We start from the raw sequence: 13,004 nt of genomic DNA, 5'->3' as shown, positions 1-13,004 counted from the left end.
AAATATTTGTGTTAATCAACCCCAAAAACCCCCGAATAATAACTTGTGACTCATTTCGAATAAAAATAACATGAAACTCCAGAAAGATAGGTCCACCCTGGAGAGCTCGAGGACTACTATCGTTATCATATTTGTATTCAACGACCTTAAAAACCCATCAGTTATGACTGTCGACTGATTTAGAATAAAATTGACATGCTTCAGGACGCGAGGTCCACCTTGGGCACCAGGTAGCTCGAGGACCATCGTCGATATCATAGTCGTGTTCAGCGACCTCGAAAACCCTCGAGTAACAAAGTTAAACTTATTCCTGTCGATATTTCCGTAGTTGAAAATTTTTCATTTTTTATGCACTTTGGAAATGCATTTTTCTTATACACAAATGCAATTTTTCATTTCTTCATGATCGCATTAGTCCAAAAAAATTTCTGACGCTCCTACGAATCGAATCCAGCAAACTGTTTCTCAATCCGTCTTACTGCGCCTATTTTCAAAGGTTCATTGCTTCATTTCCTAGAGTAAGATATAAACAGGCAAAATTTATCAGCAATATGTAAAAAATTATTGCAAATAAGATTAAGAGATATCTATATGCAAAAATTGTTTTACTGACAATCTTACTTTATCACTACTCTCACTTACCTGTTTATTTGCGATAGATATTGATGGAGTACAGTTAAGCTGATGCCGACTGTTTCCATCTAAACTAGTGTAGAGACGTTCTGGTCGAGGTAAAGTGCTTTGTGTTGATTCCGTACCTGAAGATTAAAAAACGGTTGAAATGGACAATGACTACAGTAGGTCATAACGTCATTTTTTTTTTGTAAGTGTTTCGTGCGTGATAAAAAGGTTGTTATAAACTTTTCTGCCTATCAAGTCCTCTATTTTTAAAATCAGTTATGGTTTTTACAGATTATATCGAAATTTGTGGTTTTAAAGTTTTCCAGCAAGCTGTTTTTAAAATTTTATTATCCAAAATTTCTTAGAGGAAAAGCCTCAGGGTTTAATAGCATGCATCTTACATTCCTTCTTATTGGTTATTAATACTTAAAAATTTCGTTACTTTGTTAGCGTTAACCTAGCGAAATATTGCTTAAGTGAATAACATGATTATAATGATTTATGGAGTAATTAAATCCCCTCCATTTCAGAGACTTTTAATTCTAAGCGACATTTCACTGCCCACATCTGTCGACTTGACACGCTGAAAATGATTATAGAAAGAAGCAATTATATTAAATATGCCTACAAAAATCGACTACATTCTAGAAAATTACAAAGAAACATCACAGAAATGTCTACCAAATCCAAAATCATGTACTAAGTTGATTTAAAAATGATCTGAAGCACAACTTAATAACGGAAGGTGTTATGGCTTCAAGTTACTGTGTCAAATCTGGATAATTTTTATTTTTATGGAGTACCGAACGTTCATAAAACGAATATAACACTTTGACTTATTTGTAGTACCATGAATTTTCCTTGTAGTAAACTGTCAAAATTTTTATTAAATATTATACAACCATTTGCAAATAAAAATGACACATTTATAAAAAATACACAATATTTTTTTCAAATCGTAGACTAATTTTCGAAACCAAATTCAAGAATTCCGCTTTAATCTGTGCCTTCTAAGAATTGCAAGGCAAAACAGACGTTGATAAAGATGTTAAGAGACACATGGGGAATCTAAAAATTGCATTCCACAACATATCTCCTCAACTAAGCAAAATTCTTAGCGAATTGGTTTCTAGTACTCGTACAGAGTATATGGAAATAAAAAGGAAAAGACAGTTAAGATTTGATTTTACGTACAGGACGCTTGCGCATCCGCTTATACGTATTTCGGCCCAATAGGCCTCATCAGAACGGCTTTCGCAATCGCTCTGAACGTGAAATAAATCTTTTCTGTCTTAGGAAGCAACTCTAACATGGCTTCGTATAGACGCAATGTAGCGACATCTGATAATAAAATCGTAGACTAATTTTCGAAACCAAATTCAGAATTTCGCTTTAATCTGTGCCTTCTAATTAATTAAACCAGAATTACTTGTTCTGACGAAATTTATTTTTAGAGGAAAAACATTTGTTAACATCTGTTTTATTAAAAAAACATTATTCTTTATCGTTTATCAATAGGGAATTTTAAACAATCGACAGAATAGAACAAAACAACTTAGAACGAGATCCTACAGCAAACACAAGGATGCCATCGGTTTTATTTCGGCGAAACATCAAGGCCATTAAATGTTACATCAATTTTCTATTAAAAATAGAGAATTTGATAGATTTCAAATATGTAAACACGCATGGGAAAATGAACATAGGGTTCAATGGAACGATTAAAGTATAGTCCTAAAAACACTAATTATACTAAATGAGACCTATTGCATCGCAAATTTCTCGGCAGACAACAGTTGGATCTGGTTACCCATATTAAAAGAGGAAGTTAATAAAAGGAACACACGTCAGTAAGTCAATAATATATCAGGACACATCATTTATGTTTTTTAAATAACATACATATACAATTGGAATTTGGTATTTATTGAGAGTAAACTAAATGTAAGACTAAATACTTACCATGTCGGGATAGTACTATGAGGTTTTTTTTCATGATTTATTATGGAATCACTAACAGGAGAATTTTACTGTCAATATGGCATGTGGTCGTCTTTTTAAAGGCGAATCAAATGAACTATTTTACACTAATGTCGTCCCAGGAACGCAACTCAGAAATATTGGCAATATCATTTAAAAGTCGTCTACTTTAAAAGGTATAATATATGTCATATATCATATGAATTGTCAATATAAATGAGTCACATAAAACTAAATTATTAGAAGAATTTTTCACCAAGTAACGAAAAAACAAAATTTTGTTTAATTTATGAATGTTTGTATTTTGAGAACGATTTCCAAGTGGAAATTAAAACATTTTACCTAATTTGCCATCAATAAGAAGTCTCCTTCTTAATAGGAGAAGCGAGTAGCGGGTAGGAACTCCTTTGGATGGTCCTATCAGGGAAAATGAATCAATCCCTGCCCTCCGCAGATTTGAAGGTGTTTCCTGACCCGAGAAACTAGTACCTGCTTAGGGTCCATTGTCCAGGGTGACGGATGAAGTCCACAACGGCAGCCACGGTGGAGAAGAATACCTTCGATACGGTGTAGATGGCGAAAGTGGCAATCCCTTGATTTTAGGGATTGTATAAAATCACTCACCAACCCGTCTAGTCAGTGTGTTGTTTTAAGGCTAAAAAACCTTCTAACAGGAATATGGCGATATTTTAAACAAAAGGAATGGATTCCTACGTGGGTAGACCATACAGTAATGGCAAATCCTACTCCTTTGGAAGAAAGGACGGCTTTATGGAATCTGGGGGAAGCAAGAAATCGCTAAAAACCACACGATTGAACATCGCAACTTTAAATATAAGGTCCTTAAGCAAAGATGAAAAAGTCTACTAACTCGAAAAAGACATCAAGGATTTAAAATGGGACATAATTGGTCTGGCAGAGGTAAAAAGAAAAGGGGAAGAGTGCGTAACACTAGAGTCCGGTAACGTCCTATATTACAAAGAGCGAGAAGCACAAAGCCTAGATGGCGTAGGATTTTTAATTTCCAAGAAATATGCACATAAAGTAGAGCAATTCGTAGGAATATCTGAAATAATTTCGATCATTAGGCTAAATGTAAACGAGAACATCTCCCTGAAAATTATTCAAGCATACGCTCCAACTGCAGCAAATCCCGATGAATAGATAGACGAATTTTATGAGAAAATTGCAAAAAATAGCAGAAACGACTTGAAAAAACCGACAACTATGTATATAGGACAATTCGGCCTATAATTAGTTAGAAATGAGAGAGGAGAAACCTTGGTTAACTTATTACATGCCCACAAATACTATGCAATGAATACATTCTATAAGAAAAAACCTCAAATAAAGTGGACGTAGCAATCCCCAGACGGAAAAACTCGGAACGTATGACGTATGAAATAGATTACATACTGGGTAACAAAACAGATATCATATAGGACGTAACAGTAATAAATACGGCGTCAGTAAGTAGCGATCACCGAATGGTTAGAGCCAAATTAGAGATAAAACATAATAAAAATAGAAATAAATTTTGAAAAACTTGGAATGTAGACACAGATAGACTAAAATCTAATACAGAACAATATAAAAGCAAGTTAAAACCCGCGAAAGTATTAAATCTAGATAAACTTAGCTTAAATGAAATCAATTAAGTCGTAACAAAAGAACTATTAAATCCAAGCTCAGAAGTGGCAACCGCTAACAAAAAACGAAAATCCAAAATAAGTGTAGAATCACAAAACATGCTCAAACAATGAAAAGATCTTCTGAGACAAAACAAAAGAGACACTGCAGAATTTAAGGAATTTAATCGAGTAATAAGAAAACAGATAAAAGAGGACATTAAAAAAAAACATCAAGAAGACCGTATAGAACAAGTCATAGAGAAAAACCGAAGTCTCAAATTAACCAAACCGAAACTAGAAAAGAAAAACATAATAACCATTAAAAATGAACAAGGCAAACTAGAAAAAAGTAAATCTGATATAGCAAACTCAATTGAAAAGTTTGTTCCAGAACGTCAATCTGTATCGTTCCAGAAACGATCCCCCTAACTCCTTAAAGCAGAACTTGAAAAGGCAGATAACAAATGTCAACTCAGAAGTGATACCCGAAATAAGCCACGAAGAAATATAAAGAGCAGTAAAAGAAATAAAAAGGAATAAAGCTCCTGGAAGCGATGGAATCCTAGCAGAAATTCTGAAGGAAGGCGGAGAAGAAACCATCACATATCTAAATAAAAATACTATTTAATAAATGTCTATTCTAAGGCAACATACCTGAACAATGGAATACTGCTAATACTAATACACAAAAAGGGAGACACAACAGACCCGAAAAATTATCGTCTAATTTCACTTCTTTCACAATTTTACAAAACCTTTACAAAGATTATTACAAACAGGTTAACAATTAAATTTGACGGATATCAACCAGTAAAACAAGCCGGATTTAAAAAAGGGTACAGCACCTGTGACCATCTATATACTTTGAAAATCCTAATAGAAAAGACTAACCAAAGATCTGGCTTTTACAGATTATGAAAAAGCTTTTGATAGCGTAGAACTGTGAACAATAGAAGAAGCATTAGTCAACTACCGGATCGACTCCTGGTACAGAATATTAATACACAATATTTACGAACAAGGTGAAATGATAGTGATGTTGGGTAATGGAATCGAAACAAGACCAGTAAAAATAAACTGAGGCGTAAGACAAGGAGACACAATATCTCCAAAATTATTTACAGCTGCCCTAGAAGATATCGTTAAGTCAATAGACTGGGAAAATAAGGGAATCCCTATTAACGGAAGATACTTGAACCATCTTAGATACTCAGATGATGTAGTACCAATAGCCGACACGTGGAATGCACTGAATACGATGATTGACGAGCTACACACAGAATCCCTAAAAAAGGACTAAAAATGAATTTCAACAAACCTAAACTAATGTCAAACAAAGATGACAAACCTATGATAAATATCCAAGGGACAGAGATAGAACAAGTAGATGGATATACATATCTGGGTCAAAATGTCAAGGTAAGCAAAGAAAATCAAACTACCGAAATAAGCAGACGTGTAAAAATGAGATGGGCAGCATTCGGAAGACTCTCATACGTATTTAAAAATAAAAATATACCTCAAAGACTACGAACCAAAGTGTTTAATTCCTGTATCCTACCTGTACTTACATATGGAGCTTAAACCTGTACATTCACTCAAATAAACATGGAGAAGATCAGAAAAACTCAAAGAGCTATGGAACGACAGAGATCTCACTCAACGACCATAAAACCAATGAAGACATTCGTAATAGAACAAAAGTAAAAGATGCTGTTGAACAGGCAGCTAAACTGAAATGGAAATGGGCTGGACATAACGAACGTCTTAAGAATGACCGATGGAATAAAGAAATCGGAAATTAGCGGCCATATGAAGCCAAAAGATCACTAGGAAGACCGCGAATGCGCTGAAGCGACGATATTACAACAACTGTAGGACCAATGTGGAAACGTCTTATAAACAACAGAGATGAATTTCGAGAATTAGGAGAGGTCTATATTCAGCAATCCGAATAGAGAGAAGGGCTTAAAATTAAAAAAAGGCTCCTGAGTTCTTGTTCCTTCATATAGGTGTCGCTACTAGTGTACCAGGGCATGTTATGACTTTTTTAATGACTTTGGATTGCTTTATCTATTCATCCACCACAGATAATAAATACTGTTTGCTACAATATTAAATATAAGTTATATTATGTACATATGCACATATAGATACTTACTACACACATAAATACGAAGGTATTAATAAAAAAAAAATACAAAAACGGAAGTGGAAACATTAAATTGAACAGTATGTATACACCTCATCCAGGACTCTAACGAACTTAAATTAATTTAAGTTGGTTAGGTAATGGTAAGTGGTTGGATTCTTCATGGAGGAAAATTTACACTTATACAGTTCGACTTAGCTGATCCTTATCAAAGTAAGAAGATTTTATTTCTTCTACAAGGGAAGTTACATTTAAAAAAAAACATACAGAAGTTAAAACACTTCACCATTGTATTTAGGTATATAAAATAAACATGTAGTTAAAACTTTTACAAGTGTCGTCAAAATTTATACAGTAGCAGCATAACGTTTTCGATCTAATCAGATCATCTTCAGTGCCTTATGTACTTGAAGCTAACAATGAAATTATATTTCTATGACATCCATATATGGGTTACATCTTTCCAAACTTAAATTATGTGTTGACAATGGATAAATTATTACTTGAGGAACTACATGTCTCTGTGTTCGGTTTCTAACACTTGGTTCTTGTCAGTTAAGACGACACAGCTTTACATTTTTAGTTTATTTAATAAGACTAGATGCAAATTTGGGAGAATACTGAATTTTGTTTCTGTGCTAAAATTTTTCTTCCATAGTTTAAGCATAATATTGTTGGTGTCTTATACACAGGTGTTATTCTTGTTAAAATTTGTAAGCTACTAATAAGACAAGTTCTGAAGGTGCTAATCTCAAAGCTGTAGATTGTGATGTATGCTGTTTAGTTTTTTGAAGGCATTTTGAAGGCGAATATATATATATATATATATATATATATATATATATATATATATCTTCTTCTATATATTCTTTTTTTTTATTCCCCAAAGATAACAATGACTCTACGGTTGAAAAATTTGTTTTTTTTTTGAAAACTTTTTGTTAACCAAATTGTTAGTGTCTAGTATATTTTTTTAAAATTTAAAGGATATTAAAGCTTAAAAATAATACTTCAAAAAGCAATATACCAAGTTCTAGTTTTAAAAATATTCGTAGTTCGTAGTGCAGACACAGTTAAATAAATTTTGAACAAAATTATATTTTGCTTCACTAATATTGTTTTATAAACGAGTGTTTTTCCTTAATACCTAGTTGTAGAAAATGCTACAATGTTTCTTGATCCAAGCGAATTTAAGCCAGTTCACCATTGACATAAAAAAGATGCTTCGAATTGCCTCTCAGAATAATTGGTAATCAAATCCTCACCGACGAGTTATACGGATAGCGTTTTATTCAACGGTGAATTGTTGTGCTCTTTTGTCGACTTTAAACCCAATTCACTTAACAGATTTAAGAGAACCTCTCCAGCTTTTACTTGACACCACTTTGAACGATTGCTGTTTTATACTCGCTAAGGATGTACAGGGAATACACAGCATCGTCCTTCTTTCGGATTCGTAAATAAATCGAAAGATTCAGTTAATGCAAATCACACGTTTTTTTAAGCTGGAAAGGGTGAGTTGAGAAAAAATACTTTTAAAATAAAATGATAATTTAAAACAGAAGTAAGATATTTTGAGAAATAAATTTATGAAAGTAAAAAATTAGGTTTATGAATATAAGTAATTAAAAAAATCGACAATAAAAAACCTTTTTTATTTAGAAACATACAATGAACATCAACCATGCAGGGTTATTAATGGAGCAACGTAAACAAGAATTTGATTCATTTACATAAAATATATGTATATAAACATAAATATTTTAAATTTGTACCATCTGTGAATCAGTCGATAAATCAAAAATATAAACTTTTCAGTATGGCCATTTTAAACATTTTAATAGTTTTAAAGAATAAAAAATTTAAGTTGAATTTCGTTTTCATAGAAATTGGTGGGTAAGCATGCAACGAATGACGTACATAATTATGAGCTGTGAGTATATTACTTACGCTTAAAAAAATCTAACTTACCCACTTATTCACGCCAAATTTCTGTGTTCTTATTGCGTTACCGACTTATATTGCTGTACATAAATTCCAGGACAAAAAATTAAACAGTTTTTTATACTTTAATTCTTTATAACACGCAACATCAACTTTAATTGGAAAAGGCAACTAAAAAACTACTGATTATCTGCATCAAACTCTTCCAAATTGAGGTCCAAATCTTGCATATCTGTAGTGGGCAAATTTTGGTAAAAATTATGAAAAACTTCATCGATAAGCGGCAAAAGATCAAGTAGGTCTTTCTTTTTTGCCTTATTAATTAGAATAAGCTTGTCTGTGATATGGGACAATATGCTTGGTACAACGTGTTTTCCTGCTCTTCAAAAATTTACAGATTTAAAAGGATTGAAGACGTCTAAACTATATTTATATTTCACTATTCCAATATTACTATTATATTGGAACCACTGTACTGGCTGCCACAGGAACTTTTCTCCATAGGTGTTAACTATTTTAACGATTAATGTTCCTTTTCCTAGACTGCTGAAATCCAAAAATTCTTCTTGTTTCATTACCACTACTTTGAATAAGAGCATGATCCGTATCACACTCCATGCGAGTATGCTCACTGACTAAAAACTTGTGATTTATAACTTTGAGATTTGGTAATTTTTATGAAAGCGATAGTGAAGATGAAAGCGACTTTCTGGTTTTTATTTGGCATCTGCAAGTATCTGAGTCGAAAGTTACCTCTTGCATATCATGATGTTCCGAGAAAAGGCGGTAAATACAAGAAGGTATTGTAGGTATTGAGGTAATGAGGACTGTATTACATAGGGCTGGTTCAAATAAATTAGGATATGTGGTAAAAGATTATACAGATTATAGCAAATTAAGTTTATATAAAGTCTTACCAATTCTTCTGCTGCACACACACACGGTATTGACAGGCTACACTCGCGGTTGTTTTTCATACGCGGAATCTGCCGGATACCGGTTTATGAACACGTGTTTCGCGGTACTAACACTTAGATCACGATATAGAGCACATTTTTCGTCTGTACACGATTTAAATAGTATTTTCGGTATTTTTCGCGTAACTACATGCGAGAGAGTTAGAGTGGAGAAAAAGCGCGGTAAGTCTGTACCAAGCGATAGATAGCGATAGGGAGATTATACGTCTGCCTAGTAGGAATCAGCAGACGAAAAGAGGACGACTGTGTGTAGCAACAGTCAGCAGTCAAGGGAGACCCTTGTCACCAAACGATAGTCAACAGGGGAGAGAGAGTGTCCGTTATCATCGGTAGACAACAGGGAAGAGAGTGTCTTTCTTGTTTACTATCTTACAACTGCCTGTATTTCTAATGGAGTGGGGTTAAAATGTGAGTAGGAAGGGTTGGAGAACGGGAAATAATTGTAAAATTGTGGTAGAATGGTAGCTAGTAATACAGCGAAAAAATGACATGATTTTTCGCGTGTGAAAAAATTAAACACTCTCCTTTCTCAAGAACTTTTAATTTTGTTTCGAAAATATTACATTTAGAACAAGTATCCTGTTTAGGTCTTTTTAAATGCAAATACCTAATAACCGTTAAAATACCGGCTCGCATGTTAACTGCATGAACTTAAAACTGAAGCTGACGGACTAGTCTGGAATATCTAGTTACTCCCTATTCAAATGTAAAACCCCCTACTAATTTGTTATGTTGATAAACAGGTAATTGAAGATACCAAGAAAAATAAAGCAAAATGCAACGTGCCCAAGTGGGTATTTCTACATACCTAGTTGTTCACTAACTGAATATTACGTACACGGATGGTCACGTCAAGATACATTATTTCAAACAAATATTTAAAACTCTTTAATATTAGACAAGTCGATATACCGGTTCTGATACCAAATAAATCGTCAAATCTATATATTCACGGGCTCCTATCAAGTAAACTCTTGCAAATTTAAATTACTCATTAATTCACCTAACGAAATTGAAAGAGAACTATTTCAATATTGAGATACCTTGTTTTTACGAAAATTTGACTTATCCACTTATTCACGGATGGTACAGAAATAATCTAATATATTTTTGGTGTTTGCGATCCAGGTGTTTTTAATGCCGTCTCAGATTCCATCTTTTCTTCGCGGCACTGGCAATCAATCGTAATATGTTAGACCGTCAAAGGGAAAGAACAGTTTCAGAAAGAAAACTATTAAGATTTTTATGGGTTAGTGTAGTATGTCCAGTTTTTAGTCGATTAATTGTTACTTGGTCTCTTCTATTTAGTGGATTATTCCAGATAGCCTTCAATTGAGTAAAGATTACATTTAGATTGGTTCCTGCACCTTTTCAGTAATTATTTTGCCATACATTAGTACAGTTTTTAGGTTTTTAAGGATAATTTGATGTATGGATAATTTCCACATTTTATTGTGTATTGTGAGTTTATTTGACTTTGGTTTGCTAGGTCCACTTTTGTTCACTTTCTCATTTCCAACTAGTTCTATATGCGAAGATATCCAGATAAATGCTACTTATTTTCAAGATAATTGAATTATATTTAACTCATTTTTTATTGTCCGAAACATTGGATTTGTAGGGTATATTTGTTTTACACCTAATAGGGCTTTTAATGAGGTTGTGATGATGACAAATTTATCCCCACTAAGCGTTTTGAAGAAAATTAAAGCTTTCAAAAGAGCTATGGTCTCACCTGTGAGATTGCAGCAGTTTGTAGGTATGGATATAAAGTAAGTTGCGTATTTACAGTAGTATGCAGTAGCATATCCGTCATGAGTTTTAGAGACATCAGTTTTTTTTTTCTGAAAAATGCAGATTCATAGTAAAACTTTTCTTGTTATCAGTTATCAATGTTAGTACTACATATACCTAATATTTTTATGGATACATAAATTTTGTTTTGATATATTTTTATTTTGTTTTTTTTTATTGAGACATCAGTTGAAGATTTGGAGATAATTAGGATAATGAGATATAACTTCGGAGTATAAGTTTTTTAATAATGTTCTGAAGCTATTTTCTTGTGGCATTTTAAATTAATTACTATTTAAATGGGAATATGCCACAATTAAAGGTTAAAATACGTTTATTGATGTTTCAATTTCTACTTCGGAAATCGTTCTCAAAATACAAACTTTTGAGAACGATTTCCGAAGTGGAAATTGAAACGTCAATAAACGTATTTTAACCTTTAATTGTGGCTTATTCCCATCGGAGTATAAGTGTTAGATGATAATCGGATTTGTAGTTAATTTGGAGTATTTTGTATGGGTTAGGTCAATGTTAAATGGTTGGATTGTTCATGAATGAAAATTTACACTTACTTGTAGAGATATCAAAGTAAGAAGATACAAGGGAAGTGCTATTTTTGGTTTGTTTCGTAGAAACAATACTGGGACTGCAAATTTGGGAGAATACTGGATTTTGTTTCAACTGGAAGTTGGACAAATGTCAGATAAATTTAGCAGCAGTGTATTAGTACCTGTCTACAAAACAAGGGAGATGTATAACAAAGTATAAAGTACAGGACCATAAAACTACTTAGTCACACCATGAAAATATGGGGGAGAGTAATTCACACAGACGAATACGTGAAGAAACCGAAATATTCGATAATCAGTTTGGTTTTATGCAAGGCAAATCAACAACAGACACAATTTTTATTATAAGCCAGTTGATGGAAAAATACAGGAATAAAGGAACAAACGCTCATATGGTATCCATTGATCTCGAGAAACCATACGATAGAGTTCTTAGGGAGATCATGTGGTGGGAACTCAATAAGAAAGGCGTCCCCCGTGAATATGTAAAGATTGTGAGAGACATGTATGAGAGAGTAACAACTAGTAAGTGTTAGGATAGGTGTGAGAGGGACTTATAAATTTCATCTGAAAGTAGGATTGCACCAAGGCTCAGTGCTTAGTCCTTATTTATTCTCATTCCTTCTGGATCAAATAGCAGCAAAACTACAGGGTAATATTCCGCGGTGTTTAATGTATGCTGATGATTTAGTGTTCTTAAAAAACTGGAACAGTGAAGATAAGCTCTTGAGGAAAAAGTTTTAAAACTTAGTAGGACAAAAACAGAATATTTGAAATTCATTTGAAGTTCATTTAAAAATAGAGTTAGTACAAATAGAATAATATATTTGTATTGTGAAATGATTTTGAAAAGTAATAGTTTTAAGTACCTTTTTAAGAATAGATGGAAATGCATGCAGTAGAATTAGGGTTGGATGGATGAAGTAGAAGGAAGCGAGTGGTGTGTTGTGTGACCGAAAAATCACAATGAAGCTGAAGTGAAAATTAAATAAAACAGCCATAAGACCAGCTATGATGTATGGAACTGAAGGTTGGGCAGTTAAAAAGAAAGAAAAACAACGAATGCATGTGGCGGAAATGAGAATGCTTAGATGGATAAGTAGAGTGACAAAAAAAGATAAAATTAGGAATGAGTACTTTAGGGGAAGGTTAGGGGTGGCACCAATTGTTGCCAAGATGAGAGAGCATATGTTAAGATGGTTTCCTCTTCCTCAGCCACTACTTCTGGGGGAGACGCTTAGTCCGGATATGTCGGTAAAGGGTATTAACATTGATATGATTCAAGACAGAAAATTTGGAGAAATATAATTAGGGAAGCCGACACCGCATAGGGATA

At 33.3% G+C, this 13,004-nt stretch overlaps 1 protein-coding gene across 1 annotated transcript in view; it reads right to left on the bottom strand.

The window, feature by feature from the left end:
* Positions 1-13,004, bottom strand: part of LOC140435052 (protein turtle homolog A-like) — a 580,999-nt gene that overhangs the window by 7,169 nt on the left and 560,826 nt on the right. The window contains exon 13 of the mRNA XM_072523739.1: positions 643-758. Coding sequence (XP_072379840.1) covers positions 643-758 — 116 coding nt within the window. The remainder of the gene's footprint in view (positions 1-642; positions 759-13,004) is intronic.

The sequence above is a fragment of the Diabrotica undecimpunctata genome, chromosome 2, assembly GCF_040954645.1.
Source record: "Diabrotica undecimpunctata isolate CICGRU chromosome 2, icDiaUnde3, whole genome shotgun sequence".
Lineage (NCBI taxonomy): Eukaryota > Metazoa > Arthropoda > Insecta > Coleoptera > Chrysomelidae > Diabrotica > Diabrotica undecimpunctata.
This window is presented reverse-complemented; position numbering and strand designations above follow the sequence as displayed.